The sequence below is a fragment of the Petaurus breviceps genome, unplaced genomic scaffold, assembly GCF_028583685.1.
Source record: "Petaurus breviceps papuanus isolate PSGF00001 unplaced genomic scaffold, PetGlider_PUasm1.0 90897, whole genome shotgun sequence".
Classification (NCBI taxonomy): domain Eukaryota; kingdom Metazoa; phylum Chordata; class Mammalia; order Diprotodontia; family Petauridae; genus Petaurus; species Petaurus breviceps.
The window spans coordinates 2,773,938-2,788,903 of NW_027187374.1; the positions used below are offsets into that span (position 1 = coordinate 2,773,938).

Genomic DNA, 14,966 nt, shown 5'->3' on the forward strand with positions numbered 1-14,966 from the left:
GTGGTAAAAAGCTGAAGAGTCAAGTAATTGAGTGGCAACATGAGCAAGCAAAGGAAGAAAAGCAAGCACAGCAATCTGATTTTTCATTCCTATTTTGGGGACAGAGAGGATCAAAGCATGGAACAGAAGGAAGATAATGAAGTCATAATTCCTTCACCAAAAGCTTCCAAAAAAAATATGAGCTGCTTACAGGCCATAGAGGACCTTAAGAAGGATTTTGAAAACCAAATAAGAGAAGTGGAGAAAAATTGGGAAGAGAAATGAGAATACTGCAAGAAAATTATGAAACGAGAGTCAACAACCTGACTGAAGAAAATAACACCTTAAAAAATAGACTAACTCAAATGGCAAAAGAGGCTCAAAAAGCCCATGAGGAGAAGAATGACTTAAAAAGCTGAATTTGTCAGATGGAAAAAGAATTTCAAAAGCTTGCTGAGGAGAATCATTCCTTCAGAATTAGATCAGAGCAAATGGAAGCTAGTGACTTTATGAGAAATCAAGATACTATTAAACAGATCCAAACAAATGAAAAAATAGAAGGTATTGTGAAATATCTCATGGGAAAAACCACTGACTTGGAAAATAGATCCAGGAGAGATAATTTACAAATTATTGGACTACCTGAAAGCCATGATTAAAAAAAAAACCTAGAAATCATCCTTCAAGAAATTCTCAAGGAAAATTTCCCTGATGTTTTAGGACGAGAGGGCAAAATAGAGATTGAAAGAATCCACCAATCACCTCCTGAAAAATATCCTAAAAAGAAAACTCCTAGGAATATTATAGACACGTTCTGGAGTTCCAAGATCCAGGAGAAAATATTACAAGCAGCCAGGAAGAAACAATTTGAATATTGTGGAAACACAATTAGGATAACACAGGATCTGGCAGCTTCTACACTGAGGGATCAAAGGGCTTGGAATATGATATTCCAGAGGTCAGGGGAGCTGGGATTGAAACTGAGAATCACATACCCAGCAAAACTAAGTATCATGTTTCAAGGAAAAAATATGGTCATTCAATGGAATAGAGGACTTTCAAGCATTCTTGATGAAAAACCAGAGCTGAATAGAAAATTTGACACTCATACCAGAAGGAAGAGAAGCATGAGAAGGTAAAGAGGGAAAAGAAATTATAAGGAACTTATCAAAGTTAACCTATTTACATTCCTACATGGAAAAAAGATAATTGCAACTTATGAAACTTTTCTCAATATGAGAATAGTTGAAGGGAATATATATATATATATATATGTACATATATACATACATATATGTCTATATAGGAGGGTATATGGGCATATGAATACATATGTGAGTGTATGTATATATGTGTACAGGTATAGATACACAGAGGGCACAGGACCAATTTAATAGGAAGGGATGATACTTAAAAGGTGAAATTAAGAGGTGAGAGAGGAATATAATGAGAGGAGATGAGGAGAGACAGAATGGGATAAATTATCTCATATAGAAGAGGCAAGGGAAAACTGTTACAATGGAGGGGAAGAACAGGAAGGCAAAAGGGAATGAGTCAACCTTATTCTTATTGAATTTGACTTAGGGAGGCAATGACATGCACATTAAATAGGGTATCTCACCCTATAGGAGAGTAGGGGGGAAGGGAATGAAAGGGGAGATGATGGAAGAGAGGGCAGGCAGGCAGGGGGGAAGGAAGCTGGAAGCACCCACTTTTGAGAAGGGACAGGATCAAAGTAGAGAATAGAACAAGTGTGGGGGTGGGATAGGATGGAGGGAAATATAATCAGTCTTTCACAATATATCCACTATGGAAATGTTTTCATAATTACACATGTACAGCCTATATTGGATTGCTTATCTTCCCAGTAAGGGTGGATGATGAGGGAGGAAGGGAAAGAATCTGGAATGCAAAGTTTTACAATTAAATGTTTAATATATCTATATCTATATAATTATTTTTATTTGTATGTAGCTGGTAAATAAGATATACAGGCAATACAGGCACTGGGACATAGAGATCCACTGTTTCCTATTAGAAAGTCAGAGAGAGGATGGGGGAAGACACAGAAAAGAGCAGGTTGGGGGAGTGGATATGCAGTTGGATGGCTGTTTTGGTGTGGTGGGTAGGGGAAAAATGGGGAGAAAATGTGTAACTCAAAATCTTGTGGAAATGAATGATGTAAACTAAAAAAAAAAAAGTAAATCAAACAAAGAAAACATATTAGTTTTCTAGCATTTCTTATTAAAATGGATGGTTTCACTTGAATTTCCAGGAGCCAAGATAGCAGAGGAAACCATAAATTCTTTTATTCCCTCCTTGTTCACCTTGAAAAACCCAGAGAACGTTGCCCAAGGAAAACCCCCTACAATAACAGAACCAGGGGAAAGGATATAGCAGTCTTTTAGCTTGAGAGTCTAGGGAGATCAAGGGGAAGGGTCTCTCTTACTGAAGGGGACCAGTGTAGGATGGGAGGTGTCCTAGCCAGCCCCACCTCATCTGACCAGTGGAAAATCCTGAGACCCAAGGGAGTGGAGGCAGTAAGTGCTAACACCAGGACCCAGGTGTGCCTTTGCACATCCAGGGGAATTGGCCAACACCATTGTGGACAGGCATCCACCAGTGACTAAGCCTACCTGAGCTCTAGCCCAGGGTTGGGTAAGTGAAGACCTGAAGTGGCTAGACCACCCCTCCCCCACACCTCATGCTGTGAGTTTCAGTGTAACCCTGGGGAAACACAGAAAGACCTGACCTCGGCTTCAGCACACACCAGCCAGCTCTTGGCATAAGAAGTGTAGGTCAAAGCACCCTGTGCCCCAGAAGCAGATATCCACTTTAAACGCCAGGAAATAGGAAATCACAATGGGAAAAAATAAAAATTGGAAAAGCAAAGACCATAGAATCCTGCTATAGAGCCAGGGAAGATCAAAATACATAATCAGAAGAGGACAGCATTGACAATATACCCACATCTGAAACGTCAAAAGGGAATATGAACTGGTCTCAAGCCCAAAGAGCAGTTTAGGAAGAGCTCAAAAGAATTTTAAAAGCCATATTAGAGAGGTAGAAGAAAAATCTATCAATCATTTTAAAAATACAATTGGCAAAATGAAAAAAAAAATTTCACTGAAGAAAACAAATCCGTAAAAAAATACTATTGACAAATGGATAAGGAGGTGCAAAACCTAACTGGAGAAAATAAATTCTTTTTTTTTTTTAAGCAATTGGGGTTAAGTAACTTGCTCAAGGTTACAAGGCCAGTTATTTCTGGGTGGGTGCTAAGTGTCTGAGCCTGGATTCGATCCCCAGGTCTTTCCGACACTGGGGACGGTGCTCTTACTCGCTGTGCTACCTGGCTGCCCCAGAAAATAAGTTCTTAAAAGGAGAAATTAACCAAATTTAAAAGGAGGTACAAAAACTAACCGAAGAAAACAATACATTAAAAATTAGAATTGGACAAGTAGAAGCTAGTGACTCTATGAGGCATCAAGAATCAGTCAAACAAAATCTAAAGAATGAAAAAAATGTTTAAAATATCTCTTTGGAAAAATAGCTGACCTGAAAAATAGATCCAGGAGAGATAATGTAAAATTTATTGGTCTAATGAAAAACCATGAGGAAAAAATGAGACCAACACTCCAGCTTTATCCAATCTAGGAAAAACCTTTCACTCTTTATCATGATGGAAGGAGAGAATAGGCTTTGGGAGTTGTTGCCTGTTCTTGAAAACTATTAGATTCTGTTCCTGCTAATGCTTTTCATGTGCTAAATGTCTATAGAGCAATTTAGAAAGGAATGGGATATCTGACAGTGTTTTGGCCTTGCCACAGTCATCTTTAATTCCAATCAGGAAAATTGTCTTTTGTACCAGGGAAATTGTCTTTTCTCTATTTTTTATTTCTTTTTTTGGTGCCTGTTTGGTTTTTGTTTGCTTAACCTCCTTGCCAGGTTTGTCTCCTTCAGGGTTCAAACCATGAACCTCTGGATGACCACTAAGGCTATGCAAATATCTGACTGAATCCAAGTTCTCCAGCCCACTGTCCCTGGTGTCATCCACATTCTAGAGTCTGACACCTTGAATGTGAAGTCTGACACACTTGAATGGGACCCAGAGAGGCAGGGACAGCTGTACACTCCTTGCCAACAGGAAGCACTTTCAGAAGCTGAGACCTTTGCCCTTTACCCCAAAGGAATTTGGGTCCCATATGTTTGAGGGGAGGATGATGAGGTATGGGCTCTGGAAGGCCCCTCAGGCTCTCCTTGAGTCCTTGAAGGACAGGCTCTGGGAACCTCCCTTGAACTCCTGATTAAATTGTCTCATTTGATGAGGCATTTTCATGAGGCAATAAGCCTTACATTTTGATTGGGCCCAGACCACTAACCTAGTTACTAACTGCTAACTACTAGCCTAGTTACTAGCCTAGCCCTCTATTGTTCATCTACTTCCCACCCTTGAGCCTATCAAAATGTCAACACACACTTGAACTGGTCTATTCCACCATTGTCTGTAGCCTCCAGCTACTTCTCACCCTTAATCACTCATTGACCTCATTAATTCCTCCTGAAGACCCTCCCCCAAACTCTTCCTCTGGACCACACCTAGATTCCTCCCACAAACTTCTGTTTATAAGACCCCATCTCACAATGCCATAGAATAGTGAAAGTGCCATAGAATGACCTAGCACAGCCTTGCTCTGTGTCTAATGCAATCGAACTTTTAATAAATTTTACTTTTCTTTGACTGAGAAGACTTGAGTCAAATTCATTTGGCAGGACCTGGCATGTTGGTATTTTGATAGGCTCAGTGGTGGGAAGTAGATGAACAATGGGGGGCTAGGCTAGTAACTAGGCTAGTAGTTAGTGGGGCAGGGGTCCATTTTATGTTGGTCTTTAGGGGTTTCTTTACTTCAGTATCCTCCTCTGAAGATGAACCCTGGTCACCTCTATTCCCATAATAGTTTTTTATGGTTGGATTCTTTCTCCTTTGCATTTTTTTGTGGTAACATTAATTATTGTAATCATCTCTAAACCTGGGGTGTGGGAAATAGTATCTCTTGCCTCAGACCTTTAGTTGTCCCTTCTAGCCTGAAACCAAAGCCAAACCTCCAACCTCCTGTAAGCACTCACAGCCAGGGGCTTTCTACCCAATGCTTCTGCACTTACCACGTGTCCTGGTTCCTTCTTGCCCCCACCACTATTTGAAGCACAGCTGGGTCTGGCATTCCTTGTCAACAGAGGTTCCCTCAATCTTCTTGGGCTCAGATGCCCAACTCCCCTTACTATACCAGGGGTAAAAGTTTTGATGGCTAGGGCAGAGGCAGCCTCAACAACCCTAGGGCTTGTTGCTTGTTGTTTAAGAGGCTTGCCCCTTGCTATTAAAATGAAACCTAGCTTGGAGGTGTTTACCTCATAGGGGCCAAATCTCATCCTGGGCTTTTTATTCTAATCTTCTCAAATTGTCCCAGGAGGACTCTGATTATGCCCCTGTTCTTATTTATTTCCACCTACACTTTGTTCACCCTAAGGTGCTATTTTAACTACTTTGTGTGGGAAAATCTTGAGAGCTTAGAATTTCTGACCTACTCCACCATCTTCCCAGAATCCTTCTAGTACCCAAATTTTAAGACCCTTTGATTATCTCTTCCTATTTTGTAGGTATACTAACAATGTCCCATATTGACACGGAATGCCATCTTAAGCAATGTCAGCTATTCATTTGCATTAAAAATTTCCAAAAATATATAACCTCTCTCAAACCTCAAATAGCCTATCCTTTACCTTAGAGGCACATACATAAACAGGAAAATATAACAAACCATCTTTCTTTACCTTTTTTTGGCATATATGTTTAGTCATTAGGATTGCTATTTGCTCAATTAATAATATGTATTTTTTATCTTTCTTTTTACATAGGGTTTATTAAGATGACCTTTATGCCATCAAAAGAGAAAGAACAATAGTTATTTTAAAGTAAAGATACATTTTTGAAAGAAAACCAGCAAAACTTTTAAAAATGAGCAATAGGTGAAATAAAAGCACATTTAACAGGATGGCCCAGTTCTAGCCACTAAAGTGATAAAATTGATCTCTCTCTCTCTCTCTTTCTATGTCTCTGTTTTGATTTTGTCTGCCTGCCTTCCAAACCTGCATTATACACACACACACACACGAAGGTATATGTCTATATAATACATGCAAACATACATACATACATGCACACACAGATGTGTGTGAATTATCAATGACAAATTAGAGTCAGGTATTTATATAACTAGGTATTTTAAGCTTTGACCCTCTTGATAAAGTGGTCATTCCAAATACTAAATAACCAAGAATGTACTTCTCCCCCTGACTGTCAATCAATGACAAAAGATTTCACAAGCAAGATATAATAAACCTCACCTCTGATCAATCTCTTGGATTTTGTTCATTCATTCATTCATTATGGAATAGCCTATCTTAGACATCAAAGTAGCCATGAAATAGGAAACAAAAATCAAAGTTCTTCCAAGAATGGCTGAGTACATTTTCTTACCTGGTCGATGTGCCTTTGGAACTGCCATATTCATTACTCGTCCTCCATCCTGAGGTTTAGGGGGAGATGCAGTAAACCTGCAGATCCCTGATTCTGAAGGGGTGCTGGAGGTCAGACTGTCTGTGTACTCATTAGTCCCTGCCGTTAACTGTTCTGAAGATGTGTCTGATATGAAGCACTCTGTAATAGTGAACTTTGCATGTCTTAATTGTTCTTCCATCTTGGCATGTTCATAAGCTCTTGCTAGTTCTTCATAGGTAGAGGAGGCACTTTCTGTGGAGACCATGCTACTTCTTGCTCGATCTAGGCAAAATATAACATAATATAACATCTCATGTTATGGAAAACAACAATTCTTCATAGAAATGCAGAAGTATATGAGTGGCAGGAAACATGGAAATTAACTTCTGATGCTTTTCATGGTGGGCTTAATAAACTGTAGTGAGTTAGTTAATAATTTCATTCACCTAATGAATATTTCACTAAAGTCTAATTCTTCTTTGGTCAGAAGATTCCAGACTAAAAATTTCCCCAGATTAATGATTATTGATTCCTTTAGTACTTACCTTTTAATTTTAAAAATCCAAATATTATGCCTCATCATGGCATAGAAGTAATCCTGGGTTTTTGAAGGCTCTGACAGCAAAACAAAACTTTGGCAGGGACAGTGATAGATTATACTAATATTCCAGAAGAATGGTATAGCTAAATTTAGAGAGACTTATCACTAGGATGACTGAAATATAGTGATTTTTTGCTTTTACAGAAAGTCTTCATATGATGCATGAAAATGAAGAGTGACTCATCAAACTCTTGGATTTATCGTCATATTATTAGACTCATGGGTTAGATAGCAAAAAGAAAAAGGAAATACCTTCTTTTTAAATAAAAGAATTTCTGGCTGTTCATTGAATCTATATATTTCCAATTCAATTTTGAATCCACTTCCATAAAATTCTAAGAAAGTCATTTAAGAAGAATACGTTTTTATGAAAGAATTTTTCATGGTCAGGTTCCTCCATGTTCTACTTTTGTTGTACTCTATTTCTGAAGATTTTCACCAAGTTAAAGTTGTCCATTTAAATTACTCTTGAGTATTATTTTAATATATAGTTATTTTTATTTTTTAAAGGAATTTTAAAGGAATATACAATACTACCCAACAAAAAATCTAATGCCCTACAGTAGGTACAATTCTTATATATTATTTCCTGTAAAAATGAATTCTTGGGGATAATTGGCTACTGGTAGGATGGTTTATTTGATAACTGAATTATTTTCTTTTTGCTTTTTGGAGGGGGAAGGGCAGGGCAATTGAAGTGTCTGAGGTCAGATAGGAACTCATCCTTCTGACTACAGGGCTGGTACTCTATTCACTGCGCCACCTAGCTGCCCCAACTGAACTATTTTTAAATTTAGTCACTTTCTGAGTTGATCAAACTGCCTAAGTATTCAGAAGGTTTGCCTTAAATTTTGAGAATATATAAGCAGTCTCAGGGATCAAATATCATATTCCTGGTTTAGCTTTCATTGTAGATAGGTTCAGGAAATTCCAGAAGACCAACAGAAAAATGTTTAGTGGTATGGGTGGTAAACTTAAAAAAAAAATTTATTTCCTTTGGTTTATAATGCCACAGTTTACTCCTTAAAATGGAAACCCATCTCTACTTCCTTGTAAAAAATATTCAAGCAAAATAGACAAAGCAAATGCATCTTCATTACATATTCAAAATCATGTACCTCTCTTCTGAGAAAAGGATGTTATTTTTCCTTATTCGTTCCTATGGGTAGTTTTAATTTTGTTTTATATTTCCAGACTAAAGGACTTTAAAAAGAAAGAGGAGGAGGAATAGTGACCATTCTTGTATTTTTGGCAAAGCTACGTGATGCCCGTGCTTCTTTGATTGGTTTATTTTGTAGTGGTTGTTCAGCCCTGACTATGAGGTTACAGAATTGTAGTGGTCGTAAATGAACTAGAAACTTCCTTGAAATTTTCAGGGTTCTCTTCAAGATGTTATAAAGAAAAACAGGAACAGTTCATGGATCCAATATTGTGATTTTAATTTGGTGCTATGACCACTGAGAGTCAGAGAACAGCAGAGCAGCGTTATTCATACCTGTATCTTGTGAGGGACTGACACTGTAACTATCACTTTCTTTGTCCACTGATCCTGTGACTCTGGGAGTTGGTAACCTCCAGTCTGTAGTGAGAGTATGTGCTGAAATGGTGGGGTGGGGCCTATTGAGAGTCCATTGACTGGCATATCTGTTCCTAGTTGTGGGTCCACCCTTTGCATTCCTCCTTGTTGTGGGATCTGTAAAGAGCAAAACACAAAATCTGTCTTTACTACATAATGAGAAATCAACCAAGTATGAGCACTGTTGGCAGAAAAACTAATTTGATTCTCTAGATCTAAATCATACTTATCATTTGAAGCTCCACTTGTCATACTTTCTCTATGAAACCTTAACTGACTGCTCAATCTATGGTGGTGTCTGAATTCAGAGAGCACTAATTTTTTTTCACTCTCATTGGCCACATAACTCATTCTTCCTTGTGACATTCAATTCAATTTGATTAGCATTTACTAAGTTCCTAGTATGTACAAAGGTACTAAATTTGGTAAAGAACATACAAAGAAAAAAATGACTTCCCACATTCTCAAAGAAAATCCAATCTGTTTAGTGGAAGTCATGATATACAGTGGATGTGATTAGAATAAAGGCATAGTGTTATGAGAAATTTGAGGAAGAGGAAAAGCCCCCTTTAGCTTGGAGGGTGTGGGTGTGTGAAAGAAAATAGGGTCAGGGAAGGCTTCAAAATGAATTTGATCTGTTACTATTGTTGGTTTTCACTAAAATATCAAAGGTAAAGGAAGACAGGATGTTAGAAGTTGAAGGGATCATCGCCTTCTTATCCAACCCTTCTCATCTGAAGTCAAGAAAAGTGACTTGCTGTGTGATTTTACAGTTGTAGAGATAAAGAATTAAAACCCAGCTTTCCATATATCTAGTAGAGTGCTTTTTATAATATATATGTATAGACTCTCTCTTCTAATCAATGGCCCCCTTGGGTTATATTCTTATTAATGGAATCTCTGGGTCAAAGGGTATAGACATTTTAGTCACTTGAATTGCATACAAAATAGTTATACTTTGGGGAGGCAAGATGGTCAAATAAGCAGTAAATTGCTGTAAGTCTCCCATATTCACCACCAAACAAGCATAAAATAACATCCCCAAACAAATTTTGGAACAGTAGAACCAGCAAAAAGATGTGATGAAATAATATTTTAGCTCAAGACACTTGGAAGATTGGCAAGAAAGGTCTGTCTCACTTGGGTAAAAGGGTATTGCAGTCCAAGACAGGAGTCATCCCAGCAAGCCAACAACAAATGACACCTCAGCAAACCAGTGGGAAATCCTGTATCTTGATGTGATGGAACAGGCAAATGCCAACACCAGGACATGCCTCAGCATACCAGGGGAATGGGGAGTGGGGAGACTCCAGGTTCAAGAACTGCCACAGTTCAGTATAGCCCTGGGCAAACATGCAACCTTCAGCAGCCAGACCACCATGTGCTTCATAGGCCTGGGGTAATGCAGAGACACCCTACCAACCTCAGCACATGCCAGATAGCAGCTCTAGGACTCTGACTTGGCACGAGGTAAGCTGTCAGACCTCTAGAGCCTCCAGTAGCACAAGCCATCTCCCACCCGACCCCCTTAGCACAACACCAGACATAAGAGTCCCCCATGGGCCTCAGGGCAACATCAGTGAAACAACAGGTAATAGTTAAGGACTACAGCCTCTGGTACAAGAAGCCTGAGATAGGGCTCCTTCCACCCCAGGAGCAAAACTCAAATTTAAAAGAAAGGAAAAAGGCCAAAAAAGATGAGCAAAAAACAACAGAAAGAGAATCTGGCCATGATTTGGCAGCTGCTACATTAAAAGATCAGAGGTCATGTAGCACGGTATTCTGGAAAACAAAGGAACTAGGACTATCATTTATGGGACCTCTTTTTGTAGTAGCAAAATATTGGAAATTGAGAAGATATCTATTGGGGAAAGGTTGAACAAACTGTGGTATAGAATGTAATGGAATACTAATGTGCAATAAGAAATGATGAGCAGGCAGATTTCAGAAAAACCTGGAAAAATTTACATGAAAATTTGCATAGTTGAGTGAACAGAACCAGGACAACATTGTACATAGTAACAACAATATTATTCAATGAAGAACTGTGAATAACTTAGAAATTCTCAGCAATTCAATAATCCAAGACAATCATAAAGAATTAATGATGAAGCATTTTATTATATTCCATAAAGGGAAGGTGTGGGGTGAGGGCTAGAATTTGGAACTCAAAACTTTACATAAAAATGTTTAAAAGTAAAAAAAAAAGAAATGATGAGCAGGCAGATTTCAGAAAAACATGGAAAGACTTATACAAAATGACATGAAATGAAATAAGTAGAACTGGTAAAATGCACACAATATCACCAACATTGTGTGATGATCAGCTATGAATGGTTTACCTCTTCTCAGCAACACAATGATCTAAGACAAGTACAAAGGACTTAAAGAAAATGCTATTCACATCCAGATTATCGGATGGACTCTGAATGCAGATTGAATACCTTTTTTTCACTTAATTTATTCTTTTTCAGAAAACTTTTTTTCCTCCTTTTGATATTTTTCTTATATCACAACTATGACTAATACAGAAATATGTTTTACATGATGGCATATGTGTAGACTATATCAAATTGCCTACCATTTTTGGAAGAGGGGAGGGGAAAGGAAGGAGGGAGGAAGAAAGATTTGGAACTCAAAAATCTTTTAAAAATGAATGCAAAGAATTGTCTTGATATGTAATTGGGGAAAAATACTGTTAAAATAAACCCCAAATAGTTGTACTGGTGCATAGCTACAGCAAATGTAATGGTGGACTTATTTTTTCCCATAGCCCCTCCAACACTGACCATTCTCATCTTTTGTCATTTTTGCCAGCTTGTTGGGTGTGAAATGAAATTTTAGTTATTTTGGTCTGCATTTCTCTTAATAATTTTGAGCATTATTTCAAATGATTATTAATAGTTTGCCATAGTAGCACAATAGTTAGGCCAGGTAGCACAGTGAGTAAGAGCACAGGCCCCAGTGTCGGGATGACCTGGGGATCGAATTTGGGCTCAGACACTTAGCACCCATCCAGAAACACCTGGCTGTGTAACCTTGAGCAAGTTACTTAACCACAATTGCTTTTAAAAAATAGTTTGCCATAATTCTTTTGAGAACTATTTGTTCATATCCTTTGATATTTTTTTTATCAGGGAATGGCTTTTGAACATTATGCATAAACATGTATATATACATATATATACATGCATTCATATATCTAATACATGTACACGTGTGTTTGTTAGGTAATCTTGGATATCAAAACCTTATCTGTGAAATTTGGTAAAAATATTTTTTTCTGTATTCAACTGATTTTCTTCTTATAACTACACATTAATTTTGTTTGTGCAGAAGAATAGAATAAAAATTGTTCATATTATCTCGCTTTTATCATGTTTTCTACCCATACATGGGAAAATATATGATCTGCTTCACTTATTTATGGTATGATCTTTTTAATGTTTGGTTAACATATACATTTTGAATTTATTGTGAATATGGAATAAGGGTAAAACTACATCTAATTCTGAAAGACTACTTTGTATTTTTCCCAGTTATTTCCACTCATTCTGGAGTGATGTTCATCACACAATGTATTACTGAGTTCCACAGTTTCAGATTTTCTCTTGTCAGGCCAATTCAACCAGTAAGTCAACATGCATTTACTGAGCATTTATTGCTAGACACTGTACGAAGTACTGGGGATACAAAAAATTCCCAATAAGAGTACCTGCTCAAAAAAGTAAACGGGGGAAACATCATTCAAACAATTATGTACAATATGTACATGCATATGAATATATGTGTATGAACATGGGCAAACACACATGTGTATATATATGCAAAACACACATATGCATATATATTTGTATGTGTATACATGTATGTGCATGTGTGCATATGCACACATACATACACACAGAACAGACAAGAGATTGTCTCAGAGGGAAGACACTAACATTATAGGGAACTGGGAAAAGTTTCTTGCAGAAGATGGATTTTATCTTAAACTTGGAGGGAGCTGAGAGGCCATGAGGCAGAAATGAAGAATTTACACTATTTTTAAAACAGTACCAAATGGATTTAATGACTCCTATTTTTTAATTAGAATTTCTGGTCTGGAAATGCAGTTCTACTTTATCCCTACTGTTCTTTTTTTTTTTTTTTTTAAGCAATCAGGGTTAAGTAACTTGCTCAAGGTTACATGGCCAGGTGTTTCTGGGTGTGGTGCTGAGTATCTGAGCCTGGATTTGATCCAGCTCATCCCGACACTGGAGCTGGTGCTCTTACTCGCTGAGCCACCTGGCCACCCCTAAGCAATTGGGGTTAAGTAACTTGCTCAAGGTTACACGGCCAGGTGTTTCTGGGTGGGTGCTAAGTGTCTGACCCCGGGATTCGATCTCCAGGTCTTCTCAACCCTGGAGTCAGTGCTCTTACTCGCCATGCTACCTGGATGCCCCTCTACTGTTCTTTATGATTTCTTTTGGTAGTCTGGATCTTTTGTTTCTTTGAATGAATTTTATTATTTTATTGAGTTCAATAAAGTATTCCTTTTGAGAATATCATTGGTATAGCATTAAAACTACATATTAACTTTATTAGTTTTGTTATTTTTATTATATTGTTATGACAGCTGTATTGTATTGGCACCACAAAATCATGACCACAGAATATTCCCTCTAGCTTTTTAAGTTACTCATTATTTTCTTAAGGAAGACTTTGGTGTTGAATCCATAGTAGTACTTCATGTGCTTTGGTAAACATTTCATGCATTTTGTAATTTGCAATAATATTTTCCTTTTTATTTTTTAGCTCCTTGGATTTATTATTATTTTTGCTTTTTTTTTTGGAGGGGCAATTAGGGTTAAGTGACTTGCCCAAGGTCACATGGTTAGTAAGTGTTAAGTGTCTGAGGCCGGATTTGAACTCAGGTCCTCCTGACTCCAGGGCCTGTGCTCTATTCACTGTACCATGTAGCTGCCCCAATTTATTATTTTTATATAGAACTTCTTTTGATATTTGTGGGTTTATTTTGTAACCTGACACTTAGTTCAATTTTTTTTAAGCAATTGGGGTTAAGTAACTTGCTCAAGGTTACACAGACCATTATGTTGTGTGGGTGTTAAGTATTTGAGGCCAGAATCAATCCCGGTCTCCTGATTCTGGGGCCGGTGCTCTTACTCACTGCACCACCTGGCCTCCCCTCAAGTTTTTAATTGTGTAAATTAGTATCCTGTTACCTAGGATTTTCTAAGGATACTACCATGTCTTCAAGAGATAAGGAAAGTTTTTATCTGTTATTTGTCTATATTTATTTTTTAAACTTCATTTTCCTGTATTATTGCTAAAATGAAATCAAATAAGAGTGGGGAGAGTTGGCATCCTCTACTTATTAAGAAAACTTTTTTTAGTGGATCTACACTCTATATGATGTTTACTTTTGGTTCCAGAAAGACATTGTTCATGGGCAGCTAGGTGGTGCAGTGTTGGAGTATTGGAGCTGGAGTCAGGGAGGCTAATCTTCATAAATTCAAATCTGGTTTCAGACATTTACTAGCTGTGTGACCCTCAGCAAATCCTTTAACCCTGTTTCCCTTAGTTTCCTTATCTGTAAAATGATTTGGAGAAGGACCTGGCAAAACATGCCAGTATCTTTGCCAAGAAAACTCCAAATGAGTTCATAAAGAGTTCAATATGACTGAAAAAAGTGACTGAACAACAATATCAACATTATTCATGATAAAAATTTCCATGCTTATATATTGTAGGAGGTATTTTTTGCACAAGAGTATTCTATCTTTTTCTCTAAATATATTTTCATTTTCTAAATATATTAAAATAAATCATATGGTTTGGGATGTTTTTGTTTGTAATATGATTACGCTGAATATTTTCCAAATGATAAAATATGTTTATCTCTTATGTGTGTCCAACTTGGTCATACTGATTTCTTGAATAAATTGCTGTACTCTGATAGCATTTAAAAGTTTTTGAGTTAATATTCATTAATGATATTGATCTGTAGTTCTTTTTCTTTGCTTCATTCTTCCTGATTTAGATATTAGGGCTACATTAGTCTCATGAAAGGACTCTATTAGAGTGCTTTATTTCTCAATTTTTGTGAATAATTTGGGTAGCTTTGCTTTTAATTTTTTTTAAAGTTTGATAGAATTCATCTTGGGATAGATCAGGAGGCAGAATGTTTTCAAAAAGATTCTTCTGTTTCTTTTTCTGAGATTGAATTTTCCATTTGGTCTTCTGTTTGGGGA

The 14,966-nt window shown here is 37.3% G+C and overlaps 1 protein-coding gene across 1 annotated transcript in view; it reads right to left on the minus strand.

Annotated features, from left to right (window-relative positions):
* DSCAM (DS cell adhesion molecule) overlaps window positions 1-14,966 on the minus strand; it is an 870,593-nt gene that overhangs the window by 15,335 nt on the left and 840,292 nt on the right. Inside the window, exons 31-32 of the mRNA XM_069074855.1 lie at window positions 8,632-8,829; window positions 6,515-6,817 (exon numbers count right to left, since the gene is read on the minus strand). Of these exons, the coding sequence (XP_068930956.1) occupies window positions 6,515-6,817; window positions 8,632-8,829 (501 nt within the window). The remainder of the gene's footprint in view (window positions 1-6,514; window positions 6,818-8,631; window positions 8,830-14,966) is intronic.